Genomic DNA, 24,778 nt, shown 5'->3' on the forward strand with positions numbered 1-24,778 from the left:
AAGTGTGTCCTACTTTTCAATCAGGAGAAAAGGTACAATTGCATACCATCATTCAGCATACCCCTCCACACTGATGTTGCACATCTGACACCAAATGACTCAGAGGACCACAATAGGCCAATGCCATTGACTGGGGCCATGACACTTGTACCTGGAGACAATGTATCACATCATATCAAACATTAAGGTTCACTCTCATCTCACATTAAATGTAATTTACATATCAGCACTTGAGAACAGAATTGCCTGCCTCTGATTAGCATAATGCCACAGACATTTAGCTAACTGCTATTTATTGTAAACACTACAGTTTCTTTTCTGTATTTGAGAGGCAATGAGACTCATTTGCCTGGGCCTTTGCAGGAATCCAGTCTGGTGAGAACTGATGCTGTGAACCAGTCATTGCACTAAGTACCCCCGTGTGGTTTTAATATTGTCCCCATTATGCAAATGAGGAACCTGAAGCACAGAGAAAATATGTAGGTTGCTCAAGGTTGTACAGCACGCATAGATCAACACCTCAACCCCTGAACCTCTTCTTTGTAAGCCTTTCCTGCAGCCTCTGGCTTTATGCCATCCTTCTCTATATTGGAAATTCCACACTGCAGCCAAGGGATAAGAGATGGTCTTTTTTCAGAAAGATGATCCAGCCACTGGCGACAGTGAGAAGCTGATGTTTGGCAGGACTGCCCCAGCGACTTAAGTGAAACCTTTGAGCACGCTAAGGAAACTGCCTCTGCTGGATGCCATGGCTGAGTCCATCTTGGGCTGGATGTCTGCTCCCATCCACTGACCTGCTAGGCCCAATCAGCAGTATCATTCTTGGTCCCTTAACTGTGAAGGAGGAAAGCAGGTGTGAGCAGCTGTGCTTGAGGCCACACAGGCTGTGTCTCTGTCACAAGCAGGAGCACCTGTCCTCCCATTGTGCAGTGTAGACAATTCCGTGCCAAGAAAGAGAACTTTGGAAGGAACCAGAAGGAGGCCATAGGGACCCTAAGTCGCACCCTACCCCATACCACTCTGTGCTGATCTTTCCATGCCTGCTTGTTGTGCAGTGCTTGAGGGGCAGGGGCAAATGATATGCCCAGTTCTGAGGACCCAGACCTCTTGTTAAAGCAATGGACAAGTGGGGGAACTGAGTGATGGCTTCACGTCTGGAGCCCCGTAAGGCTTTCCAAGGACCCTGGCACATGCTTCCTGCAAGGTGTGGCTAGCATTCTTCACCAACGCAGCAGCTCTGAGCCCTTGTCTGATCCCTTTATCCTCAGACAAGCTGGACTATCCAGCTGGGCGTCTTGTGTGGACAGATGGTTGGGCTGGGCAGAAGATAGCAGTCCCACGCTTTGCCACACACACACTCTGCTAACTGTCGGGGTCCCTGCCCTCCTTCTCAGTCTTCTTGGGTTCTGCACCAGATCCTCTGGCCCAATAGACCCCCTTTTTTCCTTTTGCTGCAGATTAGAAAGTTCATGTCATAATGGGCCTCTTTGAGAAAGATGCTTTCATTTTGCTCAGGGACAAAGAGAACATGCTGGCAACCAAGTCATCTGCAGGATGTCCTGGAGTCTTAGAGAGGTACAGAGAAAAAAAGAGACAAAGAGGGGTTCCCTGTCCCTTGGCACTTGCAACTGGCCTTTTATATGAAGACCATGCCACTTCTTTCCTTGTCTAAGTTGCTATAATAAAACACTATAAACAGGCAGCTTCTAACTGCAGACATTTATTTCTCACAACCCTGGAGTCTGGAGGCCTAAGATTAAAGTGCTGCCATTTGCCAGGTCTGCTGAGGGCCTGCTTTCAACTCATACTCGGTGCCTCCTTTTCTAGGTAGCCATTTCCCCATGAATGACAGTCTTTGCAGTCCAGAGTGAACACCAGGGCCATTATGCACAACTTTTTTCCTTGCATAAAACGTCAGTAATAATGATAATAAAATAATAAGAAGAGCTACAAACACCTACCATGCAACAGGTATTGTACTTTGTCTCATTGAGTTCTGACAACAACCTAGAGTGTATAGATCTGTTATGCCCATTTTACAGATGATAAAATGAAGACTGAGCCAGGCATGGTGGCACATACCTGTGATCCCAGCACTCTGGAGGTTAAGGCAGGAGGATCACTACATAGTGAGTTCAAGGGCAGGATGAACTATACAGTGAGATTCTGTTTCAAAAAACAAAAACACAAATAAAGGAAGGAAATTTAAGCCCAACCTAGGGAATTTAGCAATTTAGCAATTTAGCAAGAACCTGTTTCAAAGAAGAAAAAAAGAAAGTCTAGGACTATAGCTCAATATGAAAGCCCTGGAGTAAATCCCCACAGTATCTGTTGCATGATACTGGGAAAAAAGAAAGAGAGAGAGAGAGAGAGAGAGAGAGAGAGAGAGAGAGAGAGAGGAAAAAGGAAATGGGGAAAAAAAGAAGAAAAAAACTAAGAGGGACTGTGTTAATCAGTTTTTTGTCTCTGTGGCCAAATACCTAAGAGAATAACTTAATAAAGAGAGTTGTATTTTGGCTCAGTTTCAGAGGTTTCCATTCCAGGTCTCTCAGTTCTGTTCCTCAGGGCCTATGACAGGGCACACTGTGGGGTGTGTAGTGGAGCAAACTCTCACTCAGCCCAAACCAGGAGCCAAAAAGAAGGGACTGGAAGAGACAAGGGTTCCACGGTGCCCTTTAAGAGAGCACCCCTAAACATAAAGAGCTCCCACTAGGCCCCTCCCAAAGGCTGGCTCCACTGCCTCCCAAGTAGCCACAAGCTGGTCACCAAGCCTTTAACAGTTGAATGTTTGGGGACACTGAGGGTCCAGGCCACACCAAAGACCAGCCTTGTCTTAGCATGGAGAGAACCCCTCCTTAGGGGTGATGGCTACAGAGCCATCACTCACTGGGCTGATTCACACCCTCTAGAGCGTCTGCTCCATTAGTCATGACACTACCTGAGATGCCCTTGTCTGCTGCCCATGGGAATTCCTGTGGCCTTCTGAGGATGTGCCCTGCCCATAGAATGACAAGGTAACTCCACCATCTCCCCATCATGGAGTGGAACAGTGGGATGGCACCAATATGCTTCCTCTAGATATGTGATGATACATGCAGATATCATCCCAAAATGTAGGGCAGCCACCCCAAAAGACATGTGCATGTGGAGCATGAGTGTGGACCCCACTTCAGCACTACCGCAGAAGGGAGTGACCCATCTGTGACCCAGTCAGAGGACTCCAGTGGCATCAACATGACACTGCCATAAATTCTTAGCACTTCCAGGCTAGCATGAAAGATATTCTAAGCCAGCTTTCCAGTCTCTTATATATTCTAGTATACAAAGACTGAGCCCTTCAGTCTCATGAACTACAGGAAGGAGACCAGGTGGCAAGCTGGGCATGGTGGGACATATCTGTAATCTCAGCATTCTGGAAGGCTGAGGTGGAGAATGGAAAGTTCAGCCCAGTCTGGGCAACTTAGCTACTTCGCAAGACCCTATCCCAACATTTAACAAATGAAAAGGGGCTGGAGGTTTAGCTCAGTATGAAGGTCCTAGTTTCAATTCCAGTACCGAGAGGGACAGAGAGACCAGGTGGCCTTGGCTGATCCCAGAGGTGCAGAGCATCCACATATAGGCTCACCTGCAGCACCTATTGGCTTCACTCTAGTCCAGTCTTTATCTGCAGCCACTTCACCCAGGCCATAGCTCTTCTGGCTTGGCTTCTGTGGCCCTTTACAGAGCAGCTGTTTCCACCCCAGCCACCCCCAGCAACCTTCTCATTCTGAAGTGGTTTCCAATCTGAGGGTACCACAGGGTTATCATCAACAACCTCAAACTGTACATACATATATATATATATATATACACACACACACACACACACACACGCATGCATGCACGCACGCACACACAAACCTGCGTGGCTGCACAAGGAGTGAAACTTGCTCACTGGGCTGGGCTGGGCTCACTGGGGCACAGGCTATCACATTCAAATGTGCTAGAGACTACCAGGATGTATCAACTTACACCCCATGGGCATGCGAAGGTGTTCTCCCTGAAGCTTGGCCAACTCTCGGTATTATGAAACATTTTAATCTTTGCAAAACTAATGACTGCCATGCAGGTTTTCAGACCTAACCCTAATCAACACAAATTTTAAATTTTAATTGCTCTTTTAATTTTCTTTTGGTATCTCATAGGCTTGTAAGCTACACAAAAGCACAGATTTATTACTATACATTTTTAGTCTCTAAGGAATGCTGAGCACATAGAACAGTTCAGAGCACAAGTAGGTGCTTAACAATATTTGTGTGAATAAACAAAAAGATTAAATGTTGATCTGGTCCCAAATTCAAAAGATACAAAGGAATGACTAAATTTTTTTTTAAAAGTCTATTTGCTTGGTCCCCCTATACCCACTTCGGCCAACCACTACCACTCCCCCAGTTTTTTTTCAGGGCCTGGGATTAAACCAGTGCCTGATGCATATTAGGGTAGATAAGTGTTGTACCCTAACCAGGAAAACTGTAAGTGTACGCAAACTGTGTTTTTATCTAGGTATTAAAAACTGATCCCAGAATCTTTGCACTGATCCTGGATTCAATCTTAGCTTTGTTTGTTTGTTTTGAAATATAGACACAAAGTCACTAAATTGCCTAGGCTGGCTCCAACTCAGTCTTCCTGCCTCAGCCTCCCAGAGTGCTGGGATCACAGGCTTGCAGCTCATACCCCTTTCCTCTCTCTCTCATATTGATACTGGCAACATGCGCAGTCTTGACTAGGTCATCTAAGCCCATCGGGTCCCTGCAGGAGCACTGTTGAGGCAGTTATTTTCCTACTGTCCCCATGATTAGTCCCATCATCTCCGTGGGGAGGGAGACCATCACCTGGGGTGAATGAGGTACGCGCACACACATGAGGGAAGAGGTTGCCTGTTGCTACACTTTAGACTTCCCCGACACCCTCCTGAAGAGGTGAGAGAGGTCCAGTATCCCTTCCCAGTGCGTCAGTGCACAGTGACTGGAAGCCGGGAGACATGGTTTCTGTTTCCAGAGCTGTTTCTGACTCACTGTGAGCCCTCTGGTAACTCCACTGCGCTCTAGTCACCTTCTCTGGGAAATGGGCGCGATTGTACCTGCCCCACTGCCTTTAAAGTACAACACGATGACACAGAAACACCCTCAAAGACAGTGTGTCCTTAGACCAACACTTGATTCAGCCAGTGGGAAACAATTAGCAGAGGATTTTTCAAGGACAGTAAGCAAGATGATTCTTAAAAGCAGCTCACAGAGAAACCCTTTTTTGAATAGTGAAGAAGGTATTTTAATATGTAATAAAAGGAATAAAGGTATTTTAATATGTAATAAAAGGTCTTAGCACACCAAATGTTATTTTCCAGATGTAACATTACTTAGAATTCCTGCATAGTACTGCTCAGGATGAGCCTGAATTTGTTTTAGCAAAAAAAAAAAAAATAATAATGAGGTGATATGGTGTCATATATTAAGTAAACAATAATTGCTTCCAGGATTTAGCAAAAACCATAGGTTGTATATAAATTATTGATATTTGGAAGCATTGAACTGACAGCTATTAGGTAGGAGAATAAAATCAAACTTATTAAATACTTACATGAGAATCCCATCTCAAAGGCTACCTTTATTAAATGGCAGTGTATGGGCCACAGTAAATCAAAGGTCAGAAAGCTCTTCTAGAAGGAGCCAGATGGTTAATATTTTGGCGGTTTTGAATCACATACATCTTCTTTATCTTTTAAAAATGGTGAAAACCATTCTTAGCTCAAGAGCAACATGAAAACAGGCCTGGGACTAGGTTTTGGGCAATAATCCATAGACTCTTGCAGTAAATTATAAAGTTTAACTGCTAGAGCCCCAAACTATGCAATGACATTTAGTTACTAATATTAACTAGAATTAATATTTTACTTTCTCCTCCCATTCTTGGTACCATTGTGACTTCATAAAATTTTAATACATTTAAAATGGCTCAATTCTTTTTATTTAATTAATTAATTTTTAAAAATTTTGAGACAGGGTGAATAGGCCTATATAATTCAGGCTGGACTTGAGCCCACTATGTAGCCCAGGCTGGCCTCAAACCCACAGTAATCCTCCTGCTTGAGCCTCCTGAGTGCTGGGATTACAGGTGTGTACTACCATGCCTGGCTGGTTCAATTCATTGCAGATTTTTTTTGTTTTATTTTTAAAAAATGCTTAACTTGCCCTGTCTTTGGCGGTGAGAATTCTTCAGAGGATCCCAGTAGTTCTGATATTTTTCTTTCTTTCTAGTAGATAAGATAGCTCAGGATCCTCTTACACATTTCCTGTACAAAACTAGTATTGGCCATTTTCTGAATGGTATTCAGAGACCAGACTTGGAGAACTGGGAGTGTACATAGTATTTGAAGTTATAAATAGAAATGGCATCCAAGGTATGTCCTGGTCCCTGGAATGATCCTGTCTACTCCCTTAAAACTCTCCTTCAAACTGAGCATGGTGGCACATGCACATAGTCCCAGCTCTTCAGGAGGCTGAGGCAGAGATGTTGCTTAAGACCAAAAACAAAGTCTCCTCCTGGTACAGTAAACCCTACCTCTGGCTCTGATCCTTAGCTAGATGCTAAAGGACAAAGAATTAGTCATGTTCTGTGGCTGCCCAGCAGAGCTGAAATAGGAAAATTGTTTAATAACCAGAGTCAAACTCATTCTCCGTTTAACCTTCAATTAACTGTAAAATCTTAGCTACCTAGAACTCATATTGCCTGGTAACCTGGGATAATTGAGGTTTGCTATAAAAGTAAGTGCAGGGGATTTTAATGAAAGCATCTGACCTATAATTTACAGGGGTCACGAAGTCAGATGTCCACATCAGCTAATAAGACAATGAATACAGCAGGTTGGTCTGAGACAGTAGGAGATGGGAAGAGTTGGGGTAACTGGAGATCACACGATCCCTGTAAGGGTGCAGCCTCTTTCACATCTGGCAAAATTGTGCCACACAGGGACAGTTACCAGATCTTTCTGAGTTTTCCAAATGAGGCAAATACAGATTTTTTTGGTACTGTGGATTAAATCCGGGGGTATCACACCTTTTTCATTTTATTTGGAGACAGGGTCTCACGGAGTCATTAAATTGCCCAAGCTGTGGGCTGGGGATTTAGCTCAGCAGCATAAGCACCTGCCTTGCAACCAGGCAGTCATGAGTTCGATCCCTGGTACTGATAAAAAAAGAAAAAGACAAAAAAAAAATTGCCCAAGCTGAAACCAAACTTGATATCCTCCTGCCTCAGCCTCCTAAAATACGAAGATTACCAGCATTCACCACCAGGCTCTGCTAGATTTTTTAAAACTGAAATCTCATGACTTTGAAATGTCAATGGGTATGTTTCACTGATACATAATTTGCATAGAGTAAAATAAAGACTTCAGTGTTTCACAGATGTATTGCCCAGATGTAACTACTATGCCACTAAAGACAAAATATTTTTATTGTCACCAAAATGTTATCTTGAGCAGCTTTCTATTATTCATCAAGGCCAGGATAATCACTGATCTGCTTTCTCTCACTGTGGCTTAGCATCTTTTGTAGGACTTCCTATAGATGGAATCACAGAGTAAGTTCTTTTGTGTTTCTGGCTTGTTTCAATCAGCATAATTTTTGTACCTATTCATGTTGTAGTATGTATCAATTATTGATTCCCTTTTTATTGCTGAATACTGTCCATTATGGATATGCTGCATTTGCTTACATATCTCTGTGATGATAGGCATTTAGGTTGTTTCCACTTCAGGACTTCTATGAAGAAGGCTGCTCTGAATATATAAAAGACTTTATGGGAACACTTGATTTTGGTTCTCACTGAAAAAAAAAGTGGAATTATCGGATCATAGGATAAGTGTCCATTATATTTCTAAGACACTACCAAAGCCACACAAAATCGCAGTTGCTCTGCATTCTCTCACCAACACTAAGTACTGTCCGTTCCTGTAGCAGGCATGCAATGGTGTTTCATTGTGGTTTTCCCTGTTGACTGAAGATGATGAGAATTTGTTCATGTGCTGTGAGCCATTCATGCATTTTTAATTGTGTTTTTCAAATTTTTTGCCCACTCTTAAAAGGAATATTTATATATTTTAACTTTTTTGTGCATATACAATCAACAAGAATTAACTCTGGGGTGATGTTTATTTTATTCAAGTAATAAAATGAAGCTAGTAATGTTACTTGGCATAGTTATTAGTGCTAACTTAATGTTAATGGACTTACCATCTTAAATTTTAATTGTCACATAAGTGTACATATTTACGGGTAGAGTGCGATATTTCAGTACGTGTACAAAGTGTAATGATCAGATCAAGGTGGTTGGCACTGCCATTGCCTCAAACACTTACCATCTTTGTTGTGTCTGGAATATTCAAAATCCTCTCTACTGGCTGTTCTGAAATACCCAACCAATTGTTAGTAATCACATTTGCCTTACTATGCTGTAAAACATTAGAATTCCTGTCACCCAACTTCACCCCTGAACCCAAACATCCTCTCTCTCCATACCCTCTCTCCTTACCATCATCTTTCCCAGCCTCTGATAACCACCATTCTACTATTTCTATGAGATCCACTTTTATAGCTCCACATGTAAGTGAGAACATGCTAGATTTATCGCTCTGTACCTGGTGCCTGGCTTATTTCACTTACCATAATGTCCTCCAGATTCATCCACATTGCTGCAAATGACTTCATTCTGTTTTTATGGATAAACGTAGTGTATCTAGACCACATTTATCTCTTCATTCATCTACAGTTGAATACAGAGGCAAATTCCATGTGTTGCTTTTGCCCTTTCTTGCAGTCTTTGTGCTTTTATTTATTTATAAGAGGTCTTCATATGTTCTGTATATAATTTCTTTGTCAGACATGCATCATAGTTGTTTTCTCTTTTTTTTTTTTTTTTTTTTTTTTTTGGTGGTACCGGGGATTGAACTCATGACCTTGCACTTGCCAGGCAGGCGCTTATGCCACTGAGCTAAATCCCTAGGCCCCTCTAGATGTTTTCTCATAGTTAATTGCTTTTTCATTTTCTTAACAGTAACTCTTGTACATTTCTTTTTCTTTTTTTTTCTTTATTTCTTGAGACATGAGGATGGAACCCAGGGCCTCCACATATCAGGAAAGTAAGTGCTCTACCACTGAGCTAATATCTTTTTGAAGAGCAGAAGATTTTAATTTTAATAATGTGCTATTCACTACCTCATATTTTCTAACTCATAATTTTAGTATACTATTTAAAATATCTTTGCCTACCTTAAATTTGCACAGATTTTCTCCTATACTTTCTTCTGTATGTTTTATATACAAAATTAATTTTTGTATTTAGTGTAGAGTAGGAGTTAAGATTCACTTTTTAAAAAAACATGAATACTCATTTAACATCTTTTTGCTGAAAAGATTATCCTTTTTTCATTGAATTATCTTGACATTTTTGCCGATCTATTTTTGAATTCTCTATTCTGTTCCATTAGTCACTATGTCTACTGTTACACCAATACCAAGCTGTCCTGTTTACTGTACATTATAGTACGCTTGATATAAAATAGAATATTCTCTTTAGTTCTGTTCTTTTTTAAGAAGTGTTTTTTAATTGTGTGGGTTTTGTTTTGGTTTTGCTATTTTAGTTCCCTTGTTTTTCCATGTAAATTCTAGAATCAGCCACTCAATTGCTACTATGGTTCTACAGAGAATTTTCATTGCTGTTGGATCTAGAAGTTAACTTCTTTGGGATTCAGTTGATGTAGAGACTGGCATTTTAACAATATTGACTTCTGATCCATGAGCATGGTATATCTCTCTATTTACTTAGGTTTTCTTTAATTCAAATGGGGGGAGGTACAAGTCAATCAAATGGGAATGAGAATACTGTTGGTGCTAAGACAAGCAGATGTCTACGTGCAAAATAGTGAAGTTGGTACTCAGCATGGTGGTTCATACCTGTAATCCCCGTACTCTGGGAGGCTAAGGCAGGAAGATTACAAGTTCAAACCCATGCTAGGCGTTTAGTAAAATCCTGTCTCAAAAAAAGGGAAGGTTGGGGATTTAGCTCAGTAGCAGAGTGCTCTAAATGCAATCTCCAGTGCCAAAAACAAAAGAAGTTAGACCCCTACCTCATACCAGATTTAAAAAAATTCAAAATTAATGAACTGTCTATATGTCAGAGCTAGAACTATAAATTTCTTGGAATAAAACATAGGAATAAATTTTCATGGATTTGGATTAGGCAAAAGAAATATGAACCACTTAGACATTATCCAAATTTAAATCTTTGTATTTCAAATTACACCAAAAAGAAAATGAAAAGACAACACAGAATGGGAGACAAATTTTGCAAATCTTATTTCTGCAAGTAGACTTGTACATAGGTTATGCATATATAACTCAGGGCTCAGTAATGAAAAGATAATTGAGCCAATTTAAAAATGTGCAAAGACAGGCTCAGTGGAGTCATTGCCTGCCCGGCAACCCCAAGTCATGAGTTTGATCCCTGGTAACAAAAAAAAAGTGCAAGGGATCCAAATAGACATTTTTCCAAAGCAAATATATTGATCTTATAATGAATCTAAGAGGCATGAACACATGCAAATATGCTCAACATCATTACCTATCAGGAAGACACAATTTAAAACTATAATAAGATACCACTTCAAGATAAAATGAAAACAAAGCTTTGTAAATAGGGAGGGGAGGGCCAGGGGTATAGCTCAGTGGCACAGTGCCTGCCTAGCAAGTATGAGGTTGTGAGTTTGATCCCTGGTACCAATAAATAAGTAATAAGGAGGGGGAAAGGGTTGAAGGGAGGGAAAGGGAATGGGGGAAAAAAGAGAAATCAAGATATATCATGTACAGGTACAAATTCCCTATGATGAATGTGATCATTATATATACCTAAAGTGTACCAATAAACTTAACTTAAAAAAAGATACTACTTCAAGTCTACAAGGATGGCTATCAAATTTTTCTGGAAATATAATAAAAACTGTTAGGGAGGACACAGAGAAACTGAAATCCTCATACACTGCTGATAAAACTGTAAAATAATGCGGGCATTTTGGAAAGCAGTCTGGCAGTTCTTCAAAAGATTAAACATAGAATTACTACATGGCCATATGGTATTTTATTACATCTGTTATATGGAATTGTCAGTGCTACATGACAATATATTATCCATTCCTAAGTATAGCCAAGAGAAATGAAAACACATGTCTACACCAAAGCTCATATGTGCTCATAACAATATTTTCATGACAGTCAAAAGATAAAAACAATCCAAACTCCCATCAATTGATGAATGGATGTATAACGTGTGATGTATCTACAATATGCAATACTATTTGGCCATAAAAATAAGCAAAACACTGATATACGTTACAACATGAATGAACCTTGAAAACACGCCAAATGAAAGAAGACAATCGCAAAAAACCACTTATTATGTGGTTCTATTTACATCCCAATATGAAATGTCCCAAATAAGCAAATCTGTAGAGTCAAAAATTAGAAGTTGCCAGGACAAAGGGCAAGAGAAGAATGAGCAACTGTTAATGGGTATCAGAGTTTCTTTGAGGGGAGATAAAAATATTTTAGAATTGTTTATGGTGATGGTTTAACAACTCTGTGAGTATATCAAAATCCATTGAATTCTACACTTTAAATGGATGAATTGTGTGTTATGGGAATTATGTCTTTTTTTGTACCAGGGATTGAACCATGACCTTGCTCTTGCCTGGCAGGTATTTGTGTTGCTGAGCTAAACCCTTGGCCCAAATTATGCCTTAATAAAGGTCTTATTGGGCTGGGGATTTAGCTCAGCGGCATAAGCGCCTGCCTTGCAAGCAGGCAGTCATGAGTTCGATCCCCGGTACCGATAAAAAGCAAAAAGACAATAAATAAATAAATAAATAAATAAATAAATAAAGGTCTTATTTAAAGAAGGAATTATAAAACATAATGCACTAACAATAAGCAATAACAACAAAACCTCTTTGCCCCTTTGCTCATGGGTAATCCATTCACAGCCTGTCATTCAGAAGAGTATGAGAATTGACTACGAATAACATTCTTTTGTTCTTTGTCAAAATAATAACTGGAGGCACATGTTGCTCTCCCCCTTATCCTTCCACCAAGACTTGGCTCCAAAAGCGAGCAGATGTTTTCTGTTACAAGAAAACAGAAGCAGTTATGTGCAACACTGGTTTTGCTTTTCCTACCATGAGTGTTTACCCATGAATTCATGGCCAAGATATCGATAGCATCTGTGACTCTCTGAAGCATGACAGTGTCCACTCGTCCGGCATCCACTCGGGACTCAATCTCTACTTTATTTGTTCGGCTTGGTTTAAACTATAAACTGATTCAAACCCTTCTGCACAAGCTGTGTACGGACTCCATACACATACCATCCATCACCTTGGGGGGTGAAATCTGACGGAAAGAGCATAAAATTCTTTGCAGTAAATTGATTTTTTAACTTGGTTAATGACTGAAGGGACCTAATGTGTAAAAAGTCTTCCTGTACTCAGCCAACTTCTGTTATTTGCCCACCAGTGTCACAACTTTTGCTACATGTAATGCTATTATTTATTTATTTTTTCTTTAAATTAATTTCTACTTCTTTTTTTTTTACTTAAGTGTGTTTATGAACCTAAAAGGAAAGCCAGTGACTTTGTTGCAAATTGAAAGTCACTCTTAAAAATAAACCCAATGAGCCAGGTATGAATATGCATGCTGGTAATCTCAGTAACTTGGGAGGCTGAAGCAGGATTGCAAATTTGAAGCCACCATGGGCAATTTAGCAAGACTTTGTCTCAGAGTTTATAAAAAATCTGGACATGTAGCTCAATGGCAAAGTACTTGCATTGCATGTGCAAAATCTTAGCTAAATTCAATCTCCTGCACTGGAAAAAAAAATTTAAAATAATAAACTCAGTCAAAACAGAATGGTACTGGTTCTAACTAGATATGGTAGCTTGGCAAGATTCTGAGCCTGAGACCTCATACTTAAACTGGGAGATTAGCAAGGAGTACAGACCTGTTAAGACCAAGGTGAGTCGTTGTCCTTGACAGAATCAAATGATTAAATGAGAATACAAAAGATTAGGACATTAGAGACGCTCTTTGTTTATTTCTTCCAGGATTCCTTAGAGGAACATAATGTGCTATCTTCCTACTAGGCTGCGAGGTGCTGGAAATTTATTAAGCCCTATTCTTTCCACATGTACAGTCTTGGAAAACAATTTAGAAGAATGAAATAACCTATGAAGCACATTAGTGCCTGGGTGGTGGTAAACAGTGCTTTGAGGTTGATCTGGGAGTTGTTATTATGATAATTATCATTACTCCATGATGTCAGAGCAAGGGATAGGTTTGCTGAGAAAAGTTGGGGGTTGGGCTAGTCTATGAATAGTCTAGCAGCCATGATGGCTTGGGGTCTGTGCAGGAGGCATGTGGAGCTTGAGTCCCATCAGAGCAGGGCCAGTGAAGTGGGAGAGGAAGCCCTTGACAGTTTGGGCTTATCCAACCTGAGAAGGAAAGTTGAGCATGGTGCAGTGTCCAGAGCTTAGGTCAGGCATGAACATGCTTGGACAAGCCTGAAATCTCTGCTTAGACACAAACAGCTGGCATTATATATTTGGCTGTTTGGTAGAATTCCAGGTGCCATCCTGGGTCTTGTCAAAGATGCAAAGGTATTACTACCCTCAGGGAGCTTGTGATCTTATGGAAGAGCCATGGGTACAAATAACTATAACACAGGGAGAAACAATGGGCATGTTTTCCTCCTTTAACATTGTCATGGCTGCAGATGACAGACATTCACTCTGAATCAGCATACACCTGCAGTGTTGGTTCCCATAACTCAGGAATAAATGACTTTAAGCATTGCTAGGTCCAAGTGCTTAACATTAAGTAACAGAATTGAGTCTCAGTGGTCCAGTCACACTGGTAAGGACCACATCTTCCAGAGCTGGGGATAGAAGTCAGCTTGACAACTCACACTGACCTGGGGAGGAATATTCTCCTGAAACATCAGAGCAAGGGAGAGAAAATGCTGAGCAGACGGCCACACACTGCCCACCACAGTGGCCTACCAGGGAGTGGCTCTCAGAGTAGGGTACAGGTCACTGTGACCCAGTCAGGAAAGTTACTTGGAAGAGGTCTTTGGTTTGGACCTGAACTTAGACTACAATTGGGGATTCAGGGACAGGACTGGGATATTCTTGCTCTGTGTCTGGGGAGAAAGAAAAAGGAACAGGTATTTCCTAAAAAGCTATCTGGTACCAGAGTCTGCAACAATTATCTAGGTATAATTTTCTCAAGGACCCTGTCTCCTCGTGCAATCTATAAATTAGATATAATGGGACTGGGCTCAGTGTTAGAGGATTTGTCTATCATGCATGAGTCCCTGGGTTCAAACCCCAGCACCACAAAAAACAACTCAATGAATAAATAAGGAGATGAATTGGAGTCAGGTGTGGATGGTGGATACCTGTAACTCCACCACACTGAGTGGCAGAGGCAGGAGGATCAAAATTTGAGCCCACCTAGGCAACCTGGTGATTTAGCAAAAGCTGTCTCAAAATAAAAAATAAATATAACAGTAAAAAGTCTGTAACTCTTGCTTGAATCTCTATTAACACACACAAATACACACAGAGACAGAGACAGAGAGACAGAGACAGAGACAGAGAGATTGAGATTTGCTTATCTCCATTTTATACATAGAAACCCCAAGGACTGGAGAATTCAAGTAGCTCATCTATTAGGTCATGCATCCCAGAGGGCAAGAAACTGTTCTGTTTTCCTCATCAGCGAGTCCTCAGGGACCATAAATGCTTTGGGGTTGGGGATGAATGGAAGGATGAGTGGAAGGAGGGAAGGTGAGAGGGAAGGAACGAAGGTGGGAGGGAGGGAGAAAGCGTGGAAAGCAGGACGGAGTGAGGTGCATGGCGAGGCCTCCGGCCGGGCCTGGGACATTCTACCCGAATCTGCTTCCAGGTGTCACAGGGGCCACCATGCACTTGAGGAAGTACCTGCTGAAGGGCCTGCACCGGCTGCAGAAGGGTCCGGGCTACACCTACAAGGAGCTGCTGGTGTGGTACTGCAACAACACCAACACTCACGGCCCCAAGCGCATCATCTGCGAGGGGCCCAAGAAGAAGGCCATGTGGTTCCTCATCACCCTGCTCTTCGCCTCGCTCGTGTGCTGGCAGTGGAGCGAGTTCATCAAGACCTACCTGAACTGGGAGGTCACCGTCTCGCTCTCCCTGGGCTTCAAGACCATGGACTTCCCCGCCGTCACCATCTGCAACGCCAGCCCCTTCCAGTAGGTGGTACCTGGAGCGCGCGGCCCGGCCGCTCTGCCTCCACCCGCCCTTCCTTCCTGCCCTCACTTGACCTTCCTCTTTCTTTTCGTTTATCTTCCTGTGCCTGGGTTTTTCCCCCCTTCTTTCTCTTTCTCCATCTTGGAGTTCCTCCTCTTGCAGCAAGTAAGAGTCAAATTTCATAAGCTTCTTAGATGCAGAGAAACTCAAAAAGTACCCGCTAGTGCTGCCTTCGGGGATGCCTGCGTCTGTTTAGACATTGCGCCTGTGTCTGCTGAGCAGCTGCTCGGTATCGGCCACCACTGCTGGAAATACAGTAGTGAGCAGCCCTCTCTACAAGGCATTAATATTTCTCCCACGAATATTGAATGAAGTAAAACTGTAATGATAAAAATAACACTACACATTAAAGGCCTGTGTGTCAGGCACTGTGCTGTGTGTCCTTAGGGCACTGATACGGGAGTGACTCTAATCCACCCAGCCAACGTACATGCAGGCAGGATCTTCTGCAGCAGCCCCACTTTACAGGTAAGGAAACAGAGGTTCAGAGAGGTGAGTAAACTTGCCTAAAGACACACAGCGAGCAGCTCTGGGATTTGAGCTCAGGTCTGATCTCACTCCAAACCTGCCACTTCTTAAGTCATTCTGCCATGCTGGCCTTTCCCCCCAACCTGACTGCTGGGCTTCTAAATGAGACATACAAGGAGACTCAGATTTCATCTGGGCTGAGGAGAAGCAGATGATCAGTAAGAGAAAAATTCCCAGAGGACTGAGTAGACAGACGTTAGCCAGGAGAAATGCCCCTAAGTGGTGGATGCAACACACACAAAGGCCCTGGAGTAAGAACTCCATCCTGAAAATTCAGGGAATCAAAAGCAGAACCAGAGAACTTCAGTAACCCTTAAACACGGCTCTGGAGTAAGGGAATACATTCCTCTTGTTCAGGAACAGGCAGAGGAAAATATTGACTTAACGATATTTAAGAATAATGCTACTGGACCGGGGATTTGGCTCCAAGGCGTAAGCGCCGGCCCAGCAAACGCAAAGTGGAGTTTGATCCCCGGTACAAAAAAAAAAAGACTGATGCTGCTGACCATAGCAAAAGTTGGAAGCCATAATTTAAAATGATCACACCATTTTTTTGGAGCTGAAAAACAATGAGAGCTCTGTATCACATGCGATGCCTGCAGCAGCCATAGCAAAGAGGAGGGGACCACCGAGATCCATTTGGACCAATCAGAACTTACTGCTCGAGCTAGGGGAGGCGCACCTCCTCCCAGCTGTGCCATCGGGAAGAAGGGGGAGTGGTTGTTAGCCCCCAAATAGGCTCTCCCAGGTACTACTCCTGTCCGTACTCTAAACTTTATTGATACCGGAAGGACAGAGGACTTCAAACAAAGAAACAAACCCTGTTCAAAAAGTCTGAAACATCAGCTGTGTCTTTCGCTTCTAACGATTTCTCTGATTTCTTTCTTTCTTTTTTGGTTATGATGCATTTCTGGGATTTTTGTTTTTCCTTTTAATTGTCGAATTAGCAACTATCTGGGAGAACTGAATTTACTAACATACTTACTATAGAGCTGTAAACAACATTTGAGTGGTAGAAAGACACACGCATGCATGGAGAAGTGCGTGCATGTGCACGGCACCTTCTGATACCTGGTGACAGCCACACTGGAATACAAGAGGAACCCAGGTTTTAGGTGTGCTGCTTGCGGCTCATCCTTAGCCACCTTCCTAACCTCTCCCCAACCAGGTATTCCAAAACCAAGCATCTACTGATGGACCTGGACGAGCTGATGAAGGCGGTCCTGGAGAGGATCCTGGCCCCAGAGGCCAGCTATGCCAACACCACCAGTGCTCTGAACTTCACCCTCTGGAACAATACGCCCCTGGTGCTTATTTATGAGCAGGACTCCAGCCACCCAGTGGTCCTTGATCTCTTTGAGAATATCCCCAGTGCCTCAGTAGGCAGCAACGCAGCACAAGGAAGGACCTGCAGTGCCCCGGGGTGCAAATTGGCCATGAAACTGGTAAGTAGTCTCCAGACACACATCCAGCAATGAGTCCCTTCCCAGCAAGACTAATGGGAGTCTCTTTTCTTTAGTAACTTGAATCTTGTTGGGGGAAGCCAGTGTTCATTTTCTATTTGCAAAATTTGCAGAAACGGAAATAGCCAGCTTGTGAGTCGAGACTCTTCTGGATGCAACTGATCCAGCACCAATTTTCTAATGCAAAATAGGGAATTCATATAACTCAGAAGTTCAGAGATCAGGTGGGTTCAGGTATGGCTGAATCCAGGTGCTCAGATGTTATCAGGACTTTATCCCTCTTTGTCCCATTCAGCTTTTCTAATGGTTGATATTACTCTCTGGTACACCATCTCTACATAAAGGGCCCTGTCAGTACCCTTATACCTTACCAGCTCTGCAATCTCTCCTCTTTCTCAATAGCTTCAGTGAAGGGCCTGGGACTTACTCACCAGATCACACGCTCTCTGCTGAGCCAGTCACAGTGAGCTAGAGGATGGGTTCCCATGATTGGCCAGTTCTGATTCATGTGCTTTGGGTGCTGGGGCGATGTAAGCCTCTGTCAGACCACAAGTGGGGAGGGGGCATTGTTCCTTGAAGAAGGATCTAAGTCTCACTGCCATAAAGACTTCAGTAGCTGGGCAGTACAGTTGGGTTCCAAGAAATAACCTCTCTTCCCAGGGAAGCTGACATACCATCAGCTCTAGAAGCCTGAAGATGGGAAGAAGAACCTGTTAGGGTCATTCTATACCAGTGCAAATCCCTGAGCACTGCTCCTGGAGAGTTGGAACAGAAAGTTCTGGGCTGAGGCCCAGGATCCTGCGTGGTTACCAGTTTCCTTGGTGACTGAGGATCAGCTTAGATAGGGACAAAGCCTGCTTTACTCATTCACATGGTCATGACTTCCCCAGCTCCCAATGCTGCACTCGGGCCAGCAAAAGCTTGGGGCTCCTGAGCTCCATTCCAGCACCAGTTAGTGCCCTTCTACCTTTCACTGTGAGCTTAGCAGACTTAGGGTGACTGACCCCATGTTCTCCCTAAGCAGGGGGGAGGCCAAATCCCTGAGTTCTGACTTCCTTGTCCGTGCAGCCTCTAGAAGTCATAGGCAGTGATTGAGAAAGGAGCCAAGGAGTCAGAAGGTGTTGTCTGTCTGTGTATGTGAGTGTGCATCTACATAGACAGGTACATGTGTGTGTGGTTCTAGGTCATCAGAGCATGGTGGCCACTAGTGTGAATCTAGGTAAATGGGCTAAGCAGGGAGCAGTAGTCCCAGCTATTCAGGAGACTGAGGCAGGAGGATTGCTCGAGACCAGGAGTTCAAGGGTAGCATGGGCAGCATAGCAAGATGCCCTTCTCAGTAGAGAAAAGAACATGTAATTAGATGTTGGAGGCTTGTATGAACATGTATATACATAGTGACCATGCCATCATGTGCCTGTGGATGTTAGAGAGCAGACATTTGTGTGAACATCTGTGCATGCAACGCTGTGTGTGGTCATTAGTCCATAACAGTATATATGAAGCTGGGGCTGTTGGCTATTCAGGAAAGTCCTTGTGACCAGCCATACAACTGAGAGTGACATCATGACCCCTGAGTATGGGTGAGTATACTTAGGACCACGTTTCCCACTGCAAAGGTGCGGCCACGGGGCAGTGGGCCAAGTGCAGTTCTAGCCCTGTAGGTCCTCAGGCCAGTGGCTGGAAGTACGCAGAAGCCCCATACCCACTGGAACCCCTCCTTGTCCCTGCAGTGCAGCCTCAACGGGACCGTGTGTACCTTCCGGAACTTCACCAGTGCCACCCAGGCCGTGACTGAGTGGTATGCCCTGCAGGCTACCAACATCTTCTCACAGGTGTCACGCCAGGAACTGGTGGAGATGGGCTACTCAGCTGAGCATATGATCCTCGCCTGCCTGTTTGGGACAGAGCCCTGCAGCTACCGGTGAGAGCCCTTGCCTACTACCCTACCCCACCCCACCCTGCCACTTAGCAGCTTCTGCACCATAGGACTCATGGAAGAATGGATGCAGAATAAAGAACAAGAAAGGGCTAAGCAAGATGTGGTCCCTGGTGAAGTCTTGGCTTGGCCTGATGGGCAGGATGAGCTGGTTGGTGCACACGCCACATACAGAATTGTTGTCCCTTAAAAGAGGGTCTCTATCAGCCTGTACCTGGCTGTGAGCCGCCTCCAGGGATGGGTCTCCTCATTTCCCACTCAAGGGGACATGAGAAGGGGCAGCTGTGAGCCTTTAGCCACAAACACCCGGCCTCTGGGGGCTGATGTGGAACCTGATAGGAAGTCTGGATGGGCATGCTAGCTTCAGCCTCTCGGTTTTCTCGTCTCTGAAACAGGGACTCTACTCTGGCAGACTGAGGGAGAAGGATCACAGCTTCAAGTCCAGCCTGGACGAGTTAATGACTTAGTGACTTAAGGACTTAGTGAGACTCTTCTCCAACCACCCCACCTCTTCTGAGCCACGCCTGGTGCCACCACCAGCCTCCCAAGCATTGAAATCTCAACTGACCTATCTTTGAGTTCTTCTCGCCTTCCTGAGTCAGCCTCGGACACAGTACAGAACGGTGTCTCTCTGCCTTTGCCCAACCTGGGCTCTAGACTGTGTCCATCCCCCATAGACATTGTAAGTGCTCAGTGTTAGGAAAGTATGGCCCATCTTTGGAGCCCAAACAGCTATTACAGATGTGCACCAGGGCACCCTACTAGACGAACATTTTTTTTAAAATAGCTGTTTATTGCAGACTCTCTCTAGATTGTCAAAGAAAGTAGAGTTCCCTCAGGCCCCTTACCCAATTTTCTCTGTCATGAACATCCAACCTTACCATGGTGCTTAGTTAAAACTAAAATGGTAGCCAAGTGTGGTGGTGCACACTCGTAATCCCACCGCTCAGGAGGAGTGTTGTTATGAAAGAGGAGGATTGTTATGAATTCGAGGCCCCCTGGACTACCCAGTGAGTCCAGGGCCCAGCCTGAACTGCATAGCAAGACCCTATATCAAAAAAAAAATCTAAGATGGGATATTGGAGGAAATGAGACATCTGTCAGATGTGATCAGCTTTTCCCAGTGATCTTTCTGTGTTCCAGGTTCCACCCCGGAGACCATGTTGCATTTAACCATCACATGACCTTAGTGGTCTTAATTTCTCAGGCGTCTTTGTTTTCAATGACCTTCACAGTTTTGTAGCATTGGTCAGGTGTTTGTAGAAAGCCCTCAATTTGGGCTGATTTGTTTTCCTTCACTGGAGCTCCATGGTCAGGGGAAGAACACCCTGGAGGAGGTGAGCAGCCTCTTCATGACATATCACACCAGGGGCACATGACGGCCATGTGACGTATCTCAGCTGTTAGCCTGCTTTGCTTGGTTTTCCAGACTTCTCCATTAAAGGAATTTTCTCCTCTCCCTGTGCTCTGAGCTTTGGAAGGGACTCGCTGAGCCCAGCAGTGCAGCAGGGGAGAGGCTGGGAGTAGGGGGGATTAAGCTCTAACAGTCTCCCAGAGAAGAGAATGTAGATACTTGGGCGTTTCTGTAAGGAAGGTTTTTTCCTCCCCTCCATGTGTACCAATATGGGTTCCTACATTCTCAAGGTATAATTTAGTACCTCATTATTTATTTTCTTAAATCCTCCCAGCTTTGGTCACTAGAAGCTCTTCCAGTTAGCTCCTGTGTCCCTTTGACATGTTCCTATCATCATCATTATTGTTATTATTATTATTATTATTATTATTAGAAGCAGCAGCACATTCTGCTACTACCTGGTTCATGAGCCTAGAATCAGCCATTTTTCAAGGCGTTGTAGTCACTTTTACTGGAGAATGCTATTTAGAAAGCAACATCAGAACATTTATGAGCTTTATGGTCATTACTGTTGTTACTGCTTCAGGGATCAACCAGCTTCTCTGCGAAGGCTTCCCCATTCCGGACCACACAATACTGCTTCTCCTAGCTTCCTGCATTTTACAGTCTTTTTTTTTTTAACAGACTTAGAACCTTTTCCTATATTGCTTAGCCTGGTCTCAAGTGATCTCCTGCCTCGGTTTTCTCAGCCATGCACAGTGCCCCTGATATCTCCTGGAACTTGCTGGGCTCTGCCCAAATTCCTAGACCCTGTCCCCGGAGAGGGAATCCTGTCTCTGGAAGCAGATGCAGCCAGTACTGAGCACAGCTTTTCTGGGTAGAAAGCATTACCAAGAAGCAAACAGTTGGTCCAGTGATGAGACTGAGCACACAGCCTGGCAGGAGGGGACCTGACCGCACCCTCACTGTCTCCTGCGCGCTGTCAATCTGCCCAAAACAGTGCTTAGGAACAGTGTGTTCCCACAGCCCAGGGTGAGGTCTCTGCCTTCAGAGTGGTGCCTGGCTTCAGCTGGTTTGCTCTGCTGTATCTTTTCCCTGTGGCCACAGCCCTCATTCTCACAGTACATATTCTCCGAGGTGCTGCCCACAGCTCTTCCTAACCCCCAGCCCTTTGCCTGTGCCGTGCCCCACTACCTGTGTTCTCTCTCCTCCCACCCTCTAGGAGTCCTGCTTACCCTTAAAGTCCTGCTCAGGCCTCACCTCACCCAAGAACCTTCCCTACCCTCTTCCCACCCTTGCAGAGACTTAGGTGTCACCCCTCCCTGCTTATCTCTGTGATGTCTTTATCATGTTGTAGTTTATTCAACAAATATTTACTGAGTGTCTGTGTACTATGGGCCAAGCCCTAGAATTAGAGAGGTAAGCAGTCACCGCCAGGATTTTTTACTGCGACAGTATGCTAGGCATCTAACCCTCCCTGTGGTCCCATAGCATGGCTGCCACTGATGCCACAGAATTACCATAACAGATGGGGAAAGTGAGGTGCAGATAAGTGAAGGGCCCCAGGCTTGACAGCTTGTAAATGACAGAGCTAGAATTAAAATCGGGGCAGGCTTGCTCCAGACATGTGCTCGGAACCCCTGAGCTGTCCTCTTCCAAGAGCAAGATCATGTGCCCTCACATGGACTGCAGTGCACAGCAGCAAGGAGCAGCTGGTGAGTGACTAAATCAAGACAATTTCACCTTTTGATTCATGCAGTACAGGGATTTAACAGCGCAAGAGTGGCTGGGTAGGGAAACTCTTACTAACTATTGGTCATAAAGCTCTTAGCCAAGAGTCAGCATCTACCACTCTGCATGGGCAGAGGAGGTCACCAGAGGCCTCATAGTAGGTGAGATCTGCTGGTCCTTTGGAGGGCTGCTTAGAGACTGCTCGAGGCACAAGCAACAGCAGGTGATAAAAGGGCTTGAGTCTGAAAACATCTGGAGTGAGCTTCTATGTTACTCTGCAAACAGCCAGGGGCATTTGTTGGGGCCAGAGCTGGGTGTGCCCTGTCTGATCCACAGAAGTCAACACTGGTCTGGAGATAGGGCCATGGAACATGGTAAAGGAGAATGAGTGGAGGCCGAGGCTTCTATGGGGCTTCGCGCAGGAAATGCTGGGGGCTTGGACCATGGTGGGAATTTAGAAGTGGAGAGGAGGACAGGCTAGAGTCACATTGAGGAAACACAGAACTGAACAGCTGCCGCCACATGTCCGGAACCACAGTGTGAGCCACAGAAGGCAACTCTCTGTCTCCCTCTCCCTACTCACAACCCAACACCTGCCTCAGTAAACATTTGCTAAACAAAGAAATGGGCTTCTTCCTCAGTTCCCTTGTACCACTGGTACAAGGTAGCTTAAGTTCACAGCTTGAAAAAGCAGTTTGAATCCATCAGACAGCGGCTGTGCTGGCTGCTGAACTGGGTTTCTCAGCCTGCACCAACCCTCTTCCCCTAGCAGACCGAGATGAAAGATACCGGCAACGGCTGCCTTATCTGAAAATCAGGAAAAATAACACCTGACCTCACGGCGTTATTCTGAGGATGAAGTGAGATAATATTTTCAGCCAGGACCTGGCCCACAAAAGTTGTATAGTAAATGTTGGTAGCAGAATATAAAGTTTAGTAGACAGCTCTGCACGTAAGATTTTTTTTTGTGACATGTGATGTACTTCTTCCTATTCTTTCTTATTTTAATAAATAGAACAACACAAAAACATAGACAAATATTTTAAGTTATTTGTGGAGATGAGGACATACATAGGGACAGAACTGGATGAACAACATTATCTTTATTCAAATTCACCAACTGGGATTCACTCCAACACCCAGGGCTATTCTACAGGCAGTCGAGGTACCAAGTCTTCATCAGTAAACAGGTCAGCATCTATCTGCAAAAGCTACTTTTTTTTTATGTTAAGAATGTTGGGGCTGGGGACACAGCTCAGCAACATAAGCACCTGTCTGGCAAGTGCAAGGTCCCAAGTTCAATTCCCAGTCCTCTCCACCAAAAAAAGGTACTTCAAAAAAAAAAAAAAAAATGTCACCCAACGCCTTGTACTATGCGAGTGTTTTACCTGAGCTGCTTCCCCAACCCTTCTTTTTTTAAAAACATAACACAAAACATTCACAATAATTCCTCAATGTCAACTACCAATAATGTCAATTATATTTATGCTTATAAATATCATGTTTGCTTGTTTGTTTGTTTGAGTCAATATTCAATGAAAGTCTACACATTATTTTTTACCAATTAATCATTTTTAAATGTTGACATATAATGTCCGCATGTATGGAGTACAGTGTGATAATTCCATACATCGTATTAGTGTAGATCATATTAAGGTAATTAACATTTCTCTCTCCTCAAACATTTTTATTGCTATGTGGGAAGGTTCAAATTTCTCCCTTCTAGTTTTTTTATTTTTTATTTTTTATTTTGATTTTGAGATCGGTCTCAGTATATAGTCCAGGCTGGCCTTGAACTATTCGTGATCCTCCTGCCTCCTGTGCACTGGGATTACAGGCCTGCACCACCATGCTTGGCTTCCTTTCCAGCTTTTAATAGAATATGTGAACTATGGTTGCTCTGCTGTGAACACTAGAACTTGCTCTTCCTGTGGAAGTATATTTGGTAGCTGTCACGTAGCCTCCTTCTATCCCCTTCCAGCCTCTAGTAACCATTATTCTACTCTCCCCTTCTATGGGCTTAACCTTTTTTAACTTTTGCTTGTTAAACACTGTGATTTTTAAAAATTTTTTAATTTTAAAGATAGTAAAATCCAACAAAACTAAACAGAACAAAGCCAATCAAAATAATGAGCAAAATCGGTACAGAACTTCAAAGCAGGATAGTAGGAAAACAGGAATAGCTATCATATTATATCTTGTTATTTTCACAATAGCTGTCCAATCCATCAGGTATAGCAAAATGAAACCAAAAACAAGGCAGAATAAAATCAATCAAAACAGAACTGTGAATAAGGCAAAACAATCAGAACAAAGCACAACAGTGGGAACAA

General features: G+C 43.6%; 1 protein-coding gene across 3 annotated transcripts in view; it reads left to right on the forward strand.

Annotated features, from left to right (window-relative positions):
- Scnn1b (sodium channel epithelial 1 subunit beta) overlaps positions 1-24,778 on the forward strand; it is a 64,229-nt gene that overhangs the window by 26,494 nt on the left and 12,957 nt on the right. The window contains exons 2-4 of one of the 3 annotated variants that reach the window (XM_063225353.1): positions 15,048-15,375; positions 17,130-17,406; positions 19,155-19,345. In XM_063225353.1, coding sequence (XP_063081423.1) covers positions 15,065-15,375; positions 17,130-17,406; positions 19,155-19,345 — 779 coding nt within the window. In that variant the 5' untranslated portion in view covers positions 15,048-15,064. 3 annotated transcript variants of the gene reach the window in all.

This window comes from Cavia porcellus, unplaced genomic scaffold (assembly GCF_034190915.1).
Source record: "Cavia porcellus strain 051 isolate PalLab524CR breed Dunkin Hartley unplaced genomic scaffold, mCavPor4.1 scaffold_16, whole genome shotgun sequence".
Classification (NCBI taxonomy): Eukaryota; Metazoa; Chordata; class Mammalia; order Rodentia; family Caviidae; genus Cavia; species Cavia porcellus.